Genomic DNA, 16,768 nt, shown 5'->3' with positions numbered 1-16,768 from the left:
TTTGTAATACCTGAGATTTTAGTTTGATACTTTTGGGTTGTCATGTATTATGAATAAGGTAATGGAAGAACATACATGGAGAAGCGACGTTGCAATTTAAGTTTAGTGGCAAAGAAACACCGCACCCGCGCCAGAAACACTACCGCACTCGCGGTGTTGGGACAGTAAGGGCTGTGCACCTGCGGTCCAAGAGCCAGTGCACCCGCGGTCGTTTCTTCTGAATTTTTGGAACTGGTACAGTACGCTCAGCGCACCCGCGATCCAATGGCTAGCGCACCCGCGACGAGACGTGCAGATTAAAGAATGAGACATGTGTCCTTGCCATGCATACTTAATGTGTAATCCTTCATTTCAGACTTACAGCAACAAAGAAACCACCGAGAGAACTTCCATGAAAGGTTCAAAGTTCCTTATATCTTAGAATTTAGCTTGTGCAAGATCCGGCCAACCGAATTTGAATCCGAGTCTATATTTGTGCTCCTCTTGTTACTAGCTATCAAAGAATGTAAGTTTTCTTTAATTCCAGAAAGTTTGAAATTCATGTGTTGGGAAATTCTGATATGATGGAGATTATGTGTTCTTATGATAGCGGTGACCGTATAATTGAAATCAGATCGAAGAAATTATACCGTATGCCTTTGTTATGAATGTCAGCATATCTTGAGTTGAATTGTATAGATGTTGACATACTGGAATTAGAATTGTGATGATATGGTATTGGTTATGCATTGTTGAGATTTGGTTATTGTTGTCAGTATTCCCAGTATATCGGGACTACGCCGTTATGCCGCTGAAATGTACCGAAATGGAATATTGATAAGTACATGTATTGATTTGAGTTAGAGATTGGTAGAATGCATCTTGAATATGTCATTTCAGATTGGTCTTGACAAGCTTCAACATCGAGACTTCGACATCGACAAAGACTGAACAACGAAAGGTATAATTCAATGTTGATTCGGGAAGACACAACTCAAATTAGATCTTAATTGAGTTTCCCAAAATCACATACTAGATTGTTTATAATTTAATATGGTTATGCTTTGTCTATAGAGTTGTAGCAATGCACCTGAGATAGGTGATTTGTTGGCAGATATGCTAAGATACCGGATGTTCGGTGATGTCGATATACGTAGGAGAAGATCGACTCCTATTGTAGATATTCGATATAGAGAGGACCGAAGTCCGGGAATAAGATGTACCGCCACCCCGATTGGGAGAATAGGTGGGAGATTGTTACGTTTTATTCACACCCTAGACTTAGATTGGAGTCGAGTCAAAGATTTGAAGTTCGAGATTTGATGTATAGCATTGTTTTGATCTATGTTCTAGATTAGATACATGTTCTTGATTTATGCTTTATATTTTACATATGTTTGCATGATATGCATGATACATTGTGTTATACTGGGATTTGTTCTCACCGGAGCATCCGGCTGTTGTTGTGCCTGTATGTGTGCATGACAACAGGTGGAACAGGGACAGGATCAGGGTCAAGGAGAGCGTGACTGAGATTGGATAGTGTGGTGATTTCGGGCGTATAAGACAACTAGATGTTCTACATGTGATATGTAGTTTGTTACCAACACTAGTTTGTATAAATGAAATGGAACAAGACATGTACTTACTTTTAATGAAATAAATAGAGTTATCACATGTGTATGATTATATACAATAGTTTATAATGTTTAAAAGAAATTTTTTTTTATGACCCATTTTCTAGCAAAGATCCACTTAATCCAAAGATAATTGAGTCAGAGCCCGGGTCCCCACAGTATTGAATATTCTGGGAACTGGAAAGTTGTATACAGAAACTGTTGAAATGTGCATCTTGATTGAGACAGATTGTATTCAAGGTTTTTTATATCTGAAGATGATATAACGGTTGATTCTAGTACAGTGAAGCCGTGATTAGTTGGCTGAGATCGACATCAGTGTCAGAAACTTGTAGTTGCATGAGTTAGCAGGCTACTTTATATGATTGTTATTTTGAATTGATTGAGAATGACTATTTTCTGGAGCAGTATTTGATACAGATTGTATACAGTTGAGACTCGATACCTTTCAAGCCGAACCAGAGCTGATTTTGAGGGTTAAAACAGTTCGGAAAGTTGATCAGAATGGACAGAACTTGATTACTGATAGACAGAGCAAGGGACCGATTAGAATATCAGGTATGTGATATTGCATTGTATATGAATAACCGATGGGTTATGCCAGATATTTCGGATTTGACATGATAAGATATTGTCAGAAGTGCACAATAATCGATTCAACATTCCTACTGATGACTGAAAGATATATGATAATTTGAAAAGACAGTTTTGATAGAAACAGATGAGATCAGATGTGGCAGAGTTTGTACTAAAATGTCTGAATTTCCAACAGATAAAGACAGAAACAAAGAACCAGGAGAGTGGTTCTATAGCTTATCGATTCCTGAATGGAAATGGGATCACATTTCCAAGGATATCATGACAAAGCTACTGCAATACTCCCGAGACTGAGTCTCAATTTGAGTTGAGAGTGACAGACTGACCAAGTCCGTGGGTTCTAGTTCGTACATGAAGACATACCGATATAACTAGATTACTGAGATTGCTGACGAAGAAGTGATCAGATTACACAGAGTGCCGAGAGATAAATTATGTCAGACCATGATTTCGATTGACTTTGCACTTTTGCCAAGAGTTGTAGTAGGCTCTAGGTATGGAATTATGTTTGAATACTGCATAGCGTTCTCCGACTGATAGATAGTCAGAGTGAATTATCCAGATACTGGAAGATATAGTTAGAGTTGTAGTGCTTGATTTTAGCACTAGTTGACAAGATTCGTTGTCATTGTGAGAATTATCGTACAACAACTGTTATTAAACGAGTACGGAAATAACATCGTTTGAAGTATGGTACGACAAGAAGTGCAGATTACCTTCTTTATTAGAATAGTATCTCTGAGGTACCTGAGATTGGACCTGATATGATCAGAGATATGACAAAGAAAGTGCCGCTGATTTAGAAGAAAATAAAAGCAGCACAAGATAGACAAACTGAATATGACAACGTCAGACGACGACCGATGGTATTTGATATAGAAGATTGAATATTAAATTAATTTAGCCTAAACAAATTTGATGGCAGGTAACGATGTTAATTTGTTATGAGCTGTTGATTGGTATATACGGATATTGTATAGCCAGTATTTGAGATCGATTCCATCAGAGTAACTCCCAGATGTATGGTGATATGATATTTCTTGAATGATTATTCCAGATTGGAATCCGAGTCAATGGAAGAAGATCATTCAGAATGAAGACTATTCCGTTATTGAAAGTTCAAGGGAATGGTTAGGGCATCAAAGAAGCTATTTGGAAGACAGAATCTGAGATGAGATAAAGATTCTAGAATTGTTTCATTGAGGTGAGTTTTCTTCTTAACTTCTGTATATCTCTTTCTTGTATCTGATTTGGTAAATGATATGATTACCTGTGATATACGAGTTGATTGATTGTGATTTCGGGGACGAAATCATATCTTAGGTGGGAGAAATGTAATTCCCGAGATTTTGATTCTGTTAATATGAGATTATGGATTATGAGTTGATGTGATTGTTGCCGGGCCATTCCGAGACTAGATTGGGCAAGGCATATGAAAAGCACAAAATTTTGGACCGAGAGTTTGGCGCCTAGGCGGAAGTTTTTGACCGCCCGAGCGCGATTGTATATTATGCGAGGGCCGAACCTTCCTCGCCCGGGCGGATATTTTTGACCGCCCGAGCGCGGGACGTGTTGAACAAAAAAGGAAGCCACTTGCTACACATACTTCATTCCTTCAATCGGCAGGAAGGAGAAAAACGAGAAAGAAAGGAAAAGCTCCAAGTTCAGTACGTAGAGTGGAGAATACGCAGAATCCGCCCGTCTGATTTTGAATCCGACTTCAGTACTGAGTTCCTATCGACGCAGGCTTCAACGGGACGTAAGTTTTACTACGTTTTGATATGTCTTGAAATTGTGATATTGTCAGAATCAGATATGATTCATATATGATGTTCTTGACATGTTAGACATCGTATAATCGAAACCGAATTGAAGAACGGATACCATATGAAATTGTTATGAATTTCTGATTTGATATGATCGAAATTGATATCAGATGAGTGTTGGGATTGATACTGTAGTTTTGGTTATATTGATATTATTCAGATTTGGATCAGATGAGTTGTTGATTTGTATATACTGATATTATATTGCCGGTATGGCGATATTGCGCAGATTTGATATTACAATCTGTTATTATTGAGATTATAAGTGTATTGATATCGATTATGAGTTGTGATATTATATCTGTGATGTAGGGATTGACGGGGTTATCAAGACTGTATTGTTATGCCGTCGAAACATCAGTAGATTGATTTTGATCAGATCCAGTATTGATAAAGATCATATCATGATATCGTTGATATGGATCAAATTATGCTTGATTTGAGTATTGATCAGAACAGGTCTTGAATTGAGTTATACATTGATACAATGTATTCGATATTGTTATTGCCAGATTGATTTGACAGGCAGTGAGTTCGAGACTTCGACAGAGTCAGATCGACAGAACGAAATGAAAGGTATAAATTGATGTTGATGCGGGATTGCACAACTCGAGTCCGATTCGACTTGAGTTTTCCAAAATCACATACTTCATCTTATTGCATTGATATTTGCAATTGATGTGATTTCAATCTTTGATCTATTGATTTATGTATTGAGTCATAGGCTGATACGCCTAGTCTTGGACGATTGATCTCGTGACAGAGGTACCCGATAGTGATGGAATCGTCATCGGGCCATTGCACATTGTCATAGAGGTTTGGCAGGATATGCCAGGGCTGACACGCCTAGATGATTGGCCGATATGCCAGGGCGGATGTGCCTAGTCTGTGACGGATAGGTCAAGACATCGGATGTTTGGTTATATCAAAGTGGATAGAATTGGAGTTTCTTCTATTACTGATGTTCGATATGGAAAAAGCCAAAGTCTGTGAATAAGAACGTACCACCACCCCGATCGGGAGTGTAGGTGGGGGTATGTTCTTATTCCGATCGGGATCCCTAGATTAGGATGAGTCGAGTTAGAGTCTAAGAATCACGGAGTGTGATCCGGAGTTTGTATTGATTCATGTTTCTGATTTTGATACATGTTATGAATATCTGTTTCATGCTGTTATATCTATTTATATGAAATGCATTTATACATGATTTATACTGGGAATGTAATTCTCACCGGAGTTATCCGGCTATTGTCTTGTTTGTATGTGTGCATGACGACAGGTGGGACAGGATCAGGATCAGGAAGAGTATGAGAGATTATAGTTAGCGTGGAGATCCGGGCCCAGAAGCAGAATAGGATTCAGCATTGGATGTATAGTCGTTGAACCTAGTTGAGAGAGAGACATGTAGTACATGACTTGTACTTTGATATTGATATGTATATCAGATAGATTATTATTACGTTTTCGCATTTATATTTTAAAATGAAAAAAATTTAGTCCCACTTTTCTTAATTGTTATATTTGACATTAATAATGATTAAGACAGAAATTAGCGTCCGGGTCCCCACAGGTTGTCAAGTGGTTAGGGGCTTGATGAGTCCTAAGGCAACTAGGAAACCTTCATAGCTAGGACATCTCACGCACAAAACATGCAGAAATTGGTCCACTGTCCAGAAGGTTTTTGAGCGGGCTAGGGCTGGTCAGTAGGGTTCATAAATTTGTTGGCTAGGTTTGGCTCAAGGTGGCTCGGGCGTGGCTCGAGTAAATTAGGAGATGGCTCGGTGTGTTTGATAAGGTGTAAAAAATGAAAATAATAAGACTAAAATTGAATCCATGGGTCCACGGGTGTGGCTCATGACTTGGAAGGGTAGAATAAATAATAAAAATGCTATGTTTAAAATTTGAGATCAAAATAACGAGTTTTGGATTTATCGGGACATTTATCGCTGCACGAAACATTAATTAAAGAATTAATCGAAAAGCCTAGTTTTAAGGGGAATAAAATTATGGAAAATTATATTTGAGCTCAAATAATTATTAAAAGTCTAAGTTTTTAATTTGGAATTTTATATTAATGTTTGGTTTAATTCGGGATTAAAACGCATTAATACGTCACATTTAAATATTAATTTAAAAGTCATCGATTTAAGCCAAATAAAAATATGGCAAAATTCATGTAAGCTTAAATAATTATTTGGGAGATGTTAGAGTCAATGAAATTAATAAAATGGAAAAAACGTGAAATTTTATGTCTAGGGGTAAAACGGTCATTTTACACCTAGAAATTAGTAAATGTCATGGCAGTGTCCTGAATGTTGTTTTACACTCTAATATGATCATTTTAAATGTTTAAGGATGTTGTTATGATTTAATATGATAAAATGTTTATTTTAAAATGTTTATGGATTTTTATATCAAAATGTTCATTTTAAATGTTTATGATTTAATATGTCAAAATGTTATTTTGAATGTTTATGATGTTGAAATGTTTATTTAAAAGATTTATAGATTTTTATATGTTAAAAGATTTCTTTTAAAATGTTTATGGATTTTTACGATAAAACGTAAACGTTAAAAGAAATGTTGCATGCTTGTTTTTAAAAGAAAAGGATATCAAATGTATGATTTTATAAAGTGATGAAAATGTGAAACATTGGAGGAGGTGAAGTAATTGTGACTATTGATGATATGAGGATAAGAATAGAGATGTCGTTAGGGGAAAAGGCCCCAGAGGGAGCTCATTTTCGGGAGGAGGCCCCAGAGGGAGCTCATTTTCGGGAGGAGGCCCCAAAGGGAACCCATGCGTGAGAAAAGGCCCCAGAGGGAGCCCTGACGATCGTATGTCCATTCGATGAGGATAGGCCAAGGCCTAGTTGACCGGTAAGAGTGTTGCTGGTGTCCCCGCCGCCCAGTACTGTGGTTACATGTAGATGGATCCATCGAATTTTTGAGGATGAGGAAAGTCACAATTAAATATCTGAATTCAATAAAAATGAAAAAATTTTATTCTTATGATGAAAGAATACATGTTATGAAATGAGGAAAATGAAAAATGTTGAGGTTTAGGTTATGCATGTTCATATGAATATGAGGATGATATGAAAAGGTTTACAAAAATGTTTATAAAAATTTTATGAAAATGTATATGTTTAAAGTTGATGCATCATTATGAAAAGCGTTTTGTTTAAAGTTTATGTATCATGAAAATGTTTATGAAAATGGTATTGTTTTAAGGTTTATGCATCTTCATGAAAACGATATTTTAAGTACAAGTATTTTTCACTGTTGTATGTGATCTGTATATGTAGTACTTGTTATCAAGATTATGGTGTGTTGAGTCTTTAGACTCACTAGGTGTGATTGATGCAGGTTATTATGATAATAATGTTAAAGGAGATCTTATGGTTGACTTTGCTGGACTGAAGGTGCACATAACTCGAGGATCAATGCTAATTTTCCGCACTAGTTATGATTTATGATTTTAAGTGATGCTAAAGATATTTTTACGACTATTTAATTATGAGTGGTTTTTGAGAGTTTCTAGTATTGGCTATACTTTTCAAATAATATTTTTAGGTTGGTAAAATGTATGATGATTTTATGATTTAAACTATTTCCTTTGGATTCTTAAATGGTAGTTGGTTGATTTATTTTAAAATGATGTCAAAAATATTTTATTGTTCGGCCGAATCTATGTGAGGTTTGAAAAAAAAAATTCTAGCACAAGTTAAGAAAACGAATAGGAGACGTTTCACAATATCTTTACAAAATGTCTTTAGCCACATTATTCAGATTGTCTTTATTCTTGTCTTCACTTGTCCACTCCATTCGTGGTTTCTCGATCTTCTATGGTGCATCCTCTGTAATGGCAACAACTGTATTTGCTTTCATGATCTTCATTTGTGCGTCTGTAATGACGTACCACATATCATTGTCTTTTGCAGCTAAATGAGCATGCATCATTATCTTCCAATCATCAAAATCCTCATTAGAGAACATTGAGATCATATTGAAGGAGACCGTTTTATGTATAAAGTCTAAAGACAATAATTAACCTTCTCTTATACAATTTGTCAGGATCGGAAATATTTTTTTGGAGGGGTAAATAAACAATCTCAAGAAATTCATTAATTGATTTGGTTGGGTTAGAAATACTGAATTACAATTCTTGTTGTTGGATATCAATGAACTAACAGTTAGATATTGCATGAAGAGAGGCTTGCTGAAATGGTTTGAACACAATAAATAATAGAGCTAATGAACAGTTCGACTATTAAATTTAAGGTAAAAGTAAGTAACTGAAATAAAAAAATGTCAGAAAATTTTTATGGATGTTCGGAAACTGGAATAACTCATATGTTATCCCTTCTTCAACTCGTGAAGGATTCCACTAGAAGATATTGGTGATTACGAACAATTTGTAACAACCCACTTCAGTACAGATTATCTTTGGCCTACTGAAACTCTTAAAATCTCGCAACGTAAATAAAATGACCAGTAAGAATCTTACTGTTGATTACAAGTATTTCCACGAATTGATCCTCAATGATCATATAAAAAGTCTTAAGTGTGTGTTGTATAATACCTTGACCAGTTAGGCTCTCAAGATTTTGATACCTCGAGTAGTGTGTGTAATTCAAAATTGTATGGGAGTTTGAAAGTTCATACAACTGATCTATTTATAAGCTTCGATTCCAACTGTCGTCTTTTTGAATTTGATTTTCGTTTCCAAATAGAAGTTTTTGTGTCATGTCATCGTCTTTTCTGACAAATAGTATGATTCGATAGTGTGCATGGATTCTGAATTTTAACATACTGAAAAAGTTATAATGAAGATTTTTTCCAATATGTGAGCTGAGATTTGATCTTAAGAGGAATGTTTTGGAAATCTTCAGATAATGTCCGGTAACATGCTTGACTGATTTAATAAGATGGATTTATCGGGGATCCTTGAATCAATTATCTTTCATCAATTGAGCTTTGATATCGATTAGGCCTAGAAAATCAGTTATGCTCGGGAAATCAATACGCATGAATGTTCAATTTCTCTTATAAATTTAGTTTGGATGATCTATATAAATTTCTCTTTGACTTAGTGGTCTTATTATTTTACAAAAACTTAATTGATCCAATAATTATTGACAAAAAATTTGTTAATTTGTGATGCCATGAAAAAGATTCTTGATATTCGTTTACAAGAGTATATTTGGTTTTGCTTTTAGTGTTGCATAAAAATGTGTGCAAATATATTTTTGAGTGTAGGTGAAACGTTCACTACTCGTGGAATAAGGTGTTTTAGATATAGGTACTGTGCTCGACATCAACTCAATAGAAAATTCCACCTCACGATTAGGTGGAATGCCAGAAACGTCCTCGAAAAAGACACTAGGAAAGTCTCCGACAATCTCGACATCCACTAACTTCTAGCTGATAGGAGCATGTGCGGTAGTGGCACATGCTAGAAAATCTTGGCATCCTCGTCTAAAAAGCTTCCTCGCACACAGACAAGAGATGATGTGCGGCATTTGCTTGTTCCTCGCCGCCTCAAATACAAAAGATTTACCACTAGGCGGTCGAATAGACACAGATCTCTGGCGAAATTTTGTCGAAGCTCCATTTGCTGATAACCAATCCATACCAAGTATGATGTCAAATTCAGGCATAAGGAGTACAATAAGATCTGTCCGAACCATATCTCTAAATAAACGAAGCTCCAAATTGTTCACAATAATAGACATGATCATTTGGTCATCGGAAGGAATAGAAACTTTGAAACTCAATCTCATATCCTCAGAAATAATATTCAGTCGCTTGTGAAGGTTTCAGATATGAAAGAATGTGTAGCTCCCAAATCTAGCAGTGCATAGGTAACTACACCTAGACTGATTATCCTCCCTGCGGCGAAAACGTCTTTCAAATCTTTTCATGTTGAAGCTTAAGGAATTTCTATCATCATTCTCCCAAAGTTATGTGAAGATTACGCATTGAACCTTAGCATTTCTTGAAAAATTGCATTTTAGCCCTTCAATTTTTTCGAAATTTGCATTTTAATTCATCAAAAATTTTGAATATTGCAATTTGACCCTTAAATTTTCGAAATTTATGTTTTTGGTCCCTTAAATTTCGAAAATTACACTTTTGGTCCTTATATTTTTGGGTATTACATTTCCGTCCCTGAACTTTTTCAGAAATTTTGTTTAGATCCTTATATTTTCGAAAAGTTTCAATCTTGCCCCAAAAGTTTCAGTAATTACACAATGATCCCTCAAAACTCGAAACTTCCTATTCAAGCCCTTGTTTATGATTTTCCTCAATTTTTGGACATAAAACTTTTATTTGGAATTATTACATCCTTTACATAAATTAAGGCTCAAAAATCAATACTCGTTTTTATGGTTTCTAAAATCATCCTTAATTCCATGCAACCTAATTCCACTAGGCTATCTTGACCCCAATTCAATTCTAATAACCAATTTAACATTTCATGCAATAAAAGCAATGTAAAAATGTTAAATAAATAAGTTACCGGTGACAAGAGTCGTGTCTGGCTCCTCCTCGGCTTCCTCCGCATGCATGACATAAGCTCTGCCCACAGTAGGTTCATTCTTCTTCGGCAATCAGCAGCCTTATGCCCCACCTCCTTGCATATGAAGCATCTAAAAGATCCCCACATGCACTTGCCGTAGTGTAAGTGATTGCACTCCTTGCATGGTTGCCTCTCTGCAGGCTTTGGTGCTCCAAGAAGTGGTGGCTTTGGTGGTCCTTGCTTCTTGACTTGACCTTGGGGCTTTTTCTGCCCTTGAGGTCTAGGAGGCCCCATGTATGTCTTCTTATTAGGCAAATTGTTCTGTTGGTGTTGCTGTCTTTTGCGCTGCATGTCAAGATCAGTCTCTTTCAAAGCATGCTCGGCTTGAAATGCATAGGCAGTAGCAGCAGCATAATCTAGGGACGGCATCATCATCACGTCACGACGTATGGAAGATCGTAGACCATCTAGAAAGTGTCTCATCTTCTCAGCAGCGTCCCAAGCAATAAGGGGTACAAAGTGACAACCTCTATCAAACTTCCTCACAAACTCAGCAACCGAAGTATCTCCCTGACGGAGAGTCATAAATTCCCTCTTCAATCGCCCTCGGACATCAGCAATAAAATACTTCTCATTGAATATCTCCTTGAATCGAGTCCACGTAAGAGTGGCGATGTCAATACCATGCTCAGCTCCTTCCCACCATAAAGAAGCATCATCCCTAAACATGTAAGTGGCACACCTCACACGGTCAACATCTTCCATATTCAAGTAGCGAAAGTGCACCTCGAGTGCACGAATCCAAGCCTCAACAGCAAAAGGGTCGGTGGTGCCAGAAAATTCCTTTGGCGCTAGCCTCCGGAACTGATCATAAACATCGTTTTGTGGCCTAGGAGCCTGCTGAAACTGCTAAAAAAACGTGTCATGCCCTCCAGTTCACGCGTAGCAACATCCCCATTAGGAGGCGGGGGTGCATTAACATGACGATCCTCAACGTTCTCGGCTTACCTTTGGCAACAGGTGCGCGTCTAAGAGGCATAATATCTGAACGTTTTCCAAATTCAAACGTAACCAACATCATTTAAATATTAGTTTTCTAATCATGCAACATATTCTAATCCATTTTGAGAAATTTAAGCATATAAACATTCTCAAAAAGCTATTAAACATATGACGTAAGCATATAATTGATGTACTCATGCAAGTATCATCATAAAAATCATATAAAGCATATAAACTTACAAATTTGAGGCTTGACGACTGAGCTTCCCGGCACTGATGGTGGCACAACCCTTTTACAGGAACCTGGCTCTGATACCAACTGAAACGTCCACTACTCGTTTTATTAAAAAGTACTAGAAATTTTTTTTCAATAATCTCGGCCGCGTTGATAAATGTATACATACATATATTTGAAAATATATATATATATTTATAAATTAAAATATAAGTCACACCATTTTAAAAATAAAACAATCAACTATATTTGAAAATCAAATGAACATAAGTGCGGAAAACTACTAGCGCTGGTCTTCGGTTTATGTACACCTTCAGTCCAGTCAAATCAATCATCAAGACCTCCACTACCATCAACATCATACTCACTTGCATCGATCACACTTAATGAATCTAAAGACTCAACACACCATATTCTTACTAGCGAATAATACGTATACAGATCACATGCAACAGTGAAAATACTTTTACGTAAAATAGCATTTCATAATCATGCATAACTTAAACATTTTCATATCACCATAAATATATTCATATTCACCGTAAACATATTTCATATCATCATATACGTATTTGTATTCCTTTTTCGTTGAATTCAGATAGTTAATTGTGACTTTCATATTCGTATTGGGGGCGATGGATCCATCTACATGTAACCACAGTACTGGGCGGCAGGGACATCAGGAACACTCTCACCCGTCAACTAAGCATTGGCCTTACGTATTCACATATCATCGTATTCGTATTAGTCACAATTACTTCACATCGTTCAACGTTTCATATTTCCATCATTTTATAAAATTCATGCATATAAAAATAATTTTTTTAAAACCGAACATGCAACATATCTTTTAGCGTCAACATTATAACATAAAATTCATAAACATTTAAAATAATCATTTTAACATATAAAACAGCATTCATAGCATTGCCATGACGTTTACTATTTCTAGGTGTAAAATGACCGTTTTACCCCTAGGCGTAAAATTCCTCGAATTTGACTTTTTTTTTACTTTCATTGACTCTAGACCATCCCAAATATTTATTTAAGTTTAGATTAAATTTCTCATAATTTTATTTAGCTTAAATTATAAGCTTTCCAATTTTTATTTAATTATTAATTCGCGGAGCGTTTAATTCCCGAATTAATTCAAACTGTAATATAAAATTGCCAAATTTGAAACTTAGACTTTTTATATTTAATAAGCCTTCGTGAACCATGATTCGACCCCCGTTGAACCATGTTTCAAACCCTAACCAAGAAACCCTAAGTCTTGAACCAAGCACTAAAACCCTCGAACCATGTCACGTTTTCCACGAGCCATGCCCGAACACCCTGAGACATCTTCGGACCAGATCTCCCCTGGACCCTCATGAACCCTTAGAACCCAGCCATGGCCTGCGGCGAAGCAACCTGCCCGAGACAGCAGCCGCGCGAGTTCCTAATAGCACTAGGACTCTTCGATTACTTGCTAGGACTCTAACCATCGAGCCAGCCCCTGACCCTCGTGCACCCTCTCTGGACCCTAGAGACCTAGCCTAGCCCAGCCCTAACCACCCTGGCCGAGCGACAACTTCATGCGCACGCTGCACCGCCCACGTGATGGCTTGGGAAGGGTCCTAGCTCGCTAGGACTCCTTCCCAGCCGATGTGCTCGAATCCTAGCGTGGCTTGGACTCCTTCCCTGACCCAACCATGACCCAGCCCAGCCCTGGTCACACCCAAGCCGAGCCATGCACCATGGTTCCCCTAAAACCCAAACCTTGACACAAACATGCAATAATCGGTTTCCTTCTTATTCCAATTCGCGTGCGGCCTATCTAATGCTTTCTAAGACTCCATAATTCGTGTTAAAAACATGTACCTATGATCCTATTACATGGCAGCCCCTTCATGTATGCATAAATCATGTTTCTGGATCAAATATCATGCTTCAAAACCCTTGTTTATGCATAAAACGAAAATAAACAAAAGGGTTACTTGTTTTTCATGCAATTCATATTCAAATGCTTATTAGGGTGTGATAGATGATAAAATGAAGAATTATGGCATGTCTTTTCTTATTTAACGCACGAAAAATCCGTTGAGATGCGAAGAACGACGACGAACGAGGACCCTTGCTTGAAAACTTGAGAAGGCCGATGCTTTCTTCTTGAAATCTTGTGTGTGCCGTGAGTTTGGTGGGGGAGAAAAGAGTTTGTGCAAATTGGGGGAGTAAGGCGTGTATTTATGAAAAATGGTATGGGATTTGAGCTTTTCATTTTGCTAGAAAAATAAGTGTGCAAACTTGGGCTCATTAGAAAGCTATACTAGGCCCAATAAGCCCAATTGTGCATTTAAAAATTATTTCGTTTAGGAAAGTTCGTGAAGTTATTAACCGAGTTGTCAAAACGTTCATATTTTTGTTGAAAATCGAATAACGATAAATATACATTTTAATGCATTCAAGTAGCAAACTACTTAAAAATATTATAAACATATCAACATAATCAATTTAATAATTAAAATCAATTAATTAGCTATTTTTCATGTTCCATAAATTTGCATGCAGGTGGATTACAGTCGTCTTAATTTTAGGACGTTACAGTAGATCTCTTATGAGACAGGTCTCACGAATCTTTATCTGTGAGACGGGTAACCCTACCGATATTCACAATAAAAAGTAATACTCTTAACATAAAAAGTAATATTTTTTTATGAATGACCCGAATAAGATATCTGTCTCACAAAATACGACCCGTGAGACCGTCTCACATAAATTTATACCTATTTTTGAATATTGAAATTGGGATTCTGAAACAGTAAAGCAACATTTAAAAAAATGTTTTATGCAAATATCATGTTATATTATTAGAATGAGCTAGATTATTTAGGTATTTCCATAATGTATAGTTATTTTAAATGTCAAAATAGAACACATTATATTCGAATTTTGAACTTAAACTAAATTAACTAATCAAAAATTAACCTTATGTTAAATTCCAAATATATCATTTAATTCCAAATATTTTAATTAACATCGCAGGTGACTGAATTGAGTGAGAAGCCGGGGGACTCAAAAAGACAAACTTACAGCAGTCGAAAACTGCAATTTCGAATCCTTTTACATGGTAAGACGAGTAAAGAATCCAACAACGATATTTAGGCCATATCAGTTATTAATAGTTAGCCTCCTAGAAGATCAAGATTCAAGAATACACACCTCCATAGATGCAAGCAAATCAAAAGCAAGATTAATCGCAAATCTTAGCCGCCAATACCCTCCAACCAACAACGTTCCACACCAGTAAAAAACCCATATGATGACTCTAAGATAATGTAAGGCCGTAAGACCAAGAGAAGGACCTAAATCCAACAGGCAAGACTTACGGCAGCAGATAAATGATACTGTATAACAAGTCATGAATTTGAAGCAAAAAGGGGAATCTAACACAAAAACAGTAGACACGGACGTTACAAATAAAAGCATCTTTGTCATGACATAATCGTCAAAGGCGATATTCTTACATGTCTTCAGGTCTTAAGAATGCTAAGCTGACTCGACAAACAGTAGAGCTACGAAAGAAAAACAAACAAGAAAACCTTATTATTCATGTTTACTAGCCTCAGTGCCTTCTGCGATGCCTCCCACTCCTGCTCTTTCTCCGACTGGTCTTCTCTTCAGAATCAGAGTCTGAATCTGAGTACGACTCAGAGGACTCAGACGAGGAGCTATGCTCTCTGTGCCTTCTCTTCCTCTGCTTCTTCTTTTTGCTCTTGCGCTTCTTCCTCCTCTCCACCTCAGAATCAGTAGATGAACTATAACTTGACTCACTCGCTACAGCAGAATCATCTGATGCAGTAACTGAGGATGTCTCACTATCAGATTCAAACACTGAAGCTTCACTATCATTATCAGATTCAGTTTTGGACTTATGCTTCCTCTTATGCTTCTTTTCCTGTTTCTCATTCTTCTCCACCTTTGGGATATCAGGGTTATCCAAATCATAAGAAATTGAAACCTTCATTTTAAGTTTTGGGTTCTTCAGTTGCTGTGTTCGAGAAGGCCTTGATATATAAACTCTCTCATTCTTGCATTCATACGTCCAATGTCCCGATTGGAAGCATTTCTGGCACTGTGAAGCTGCCCCAATTGTGGATGTTGAGCTCTTGAAATCCTTCCTTTCACCCAGTCTCACTTGTTTCTCAGTACTCATCAAATACATTTGCCTCTTAGCTTCTTTCCTTTCCTGCCATCTGCTAGGTCCTTCTTCCTTCTGCCCATATGCATTCACATTCCGTACAGCTGCTGCAGCTGCACGCTCAGCCTGAGCTCGGCTGAGACCCTTAGCCGCGGACAAAGCTGCCGCCTTGATTCTTTCTGCTGCATCCTGACCACCACCTTCGTCTTTGTTCTTTGACATGCCGAACTATCAAAATAGATTGAACTACAGAAATTAAGATAACAAAGATAATACAACACCACATTAGATTGCCTCGTTCAACCCTAAAACCACAATAATTTCACAAGGAACACAATTGTTAATAGTTATCACTGAAAAATTAAGAAACAGCAAATTTAAAATAGTAAAAAACTACCTTTTCTTCTATACAGAGGCACCACAAGGAGTGAAGATGTTATCTTCCAGAAGATAGATCAGAGGGAAAAACAAATCGGATCAAAACCCGCCCCCAAAACGTACTCAAATCTCAATTTCTCAGTTCCAAACCTAATTATCTAGCGTTAGCACAAGAATTAAAATCCCCTAATAGAGGCTCAAAAGAAATAAAGTAACGTCATAAAACGAGAACCTTTCCTTGAAAATGCAATCAGACCAAAGCAATTGAAGAGAAAACAAGAAGAAAAATTCGACAAAACCGTAAAAAGAATCAGAAATTAGCATATCTTAACAGGATAACACATTACCTTGCACCTTTTTCTTCTTAGTTTCTATTCTCTAACTTTGAGGGTTTGGAAAAAATAGTAA

The 16,768-nt window shown here is 36.8% G+C and overlaps 1 protein-coding gene across 6 annotated transcripts; it reads right to left on the bottom strand.

Moving 5' to 3' along the window:
* Nucleotides 1–15,200: 15,200 nt before the first annotated feature.
* LOC142517844 (uncharacterized) lies at nt 15,201–16,768 on the bottom strand. Of its 6 annotated transcripts, none has more exons than XM_075620324.1 (2): nt 16,708–16,768; nt 15,201–16,210 (listed from the first exon to the last, which is right to left on the bottom strand). In XM_075620324.1, the coding sequence occupies exon 2, from the start codon at nt 16,202–16,204 to the stop codon at nt 15,407–15,409; it is 798 nt and encodes a 265-aa protein (XP_075476439.1). In that variant the 5' UTR covers nt 16,205–16,210; nt 16,708–16,768; the 3' UTR covers nt 15,201–15,406. The 6 variants fall into 6 exon arrangements, with proteins under 6 accessions (XP_075476439.1, XP_075476441.1, XP_075476444.1 ...); XM_075620326.1 differs by having other exon boundaries at nt 15,201–16,228; nt 16,708–16,754; XM_075620329.1 differs by having other exon boundaries at nt 16,715–16,739.

This window comes from Primulina tabacum, chromosome 11 (genome assembly GCF_025594145.1).
Source record: "Primulina tabacum isolate GXHZ01 chromosome 11, ASM2559414v2, whole genome shotgun sequence".
NCBI classification, from domain to species: Eukaryota; Viridiplantae; Streptophyta; class Magnoliopsida; order Lamiales; family Gesneriaceae; genus Primulina; species Primulina tabacum.
The sequence above is the reverse complement of the archived record's forward strand: the minus strand, read 5'-3'. Positions and strand labels throughout refer to the sequence as shown.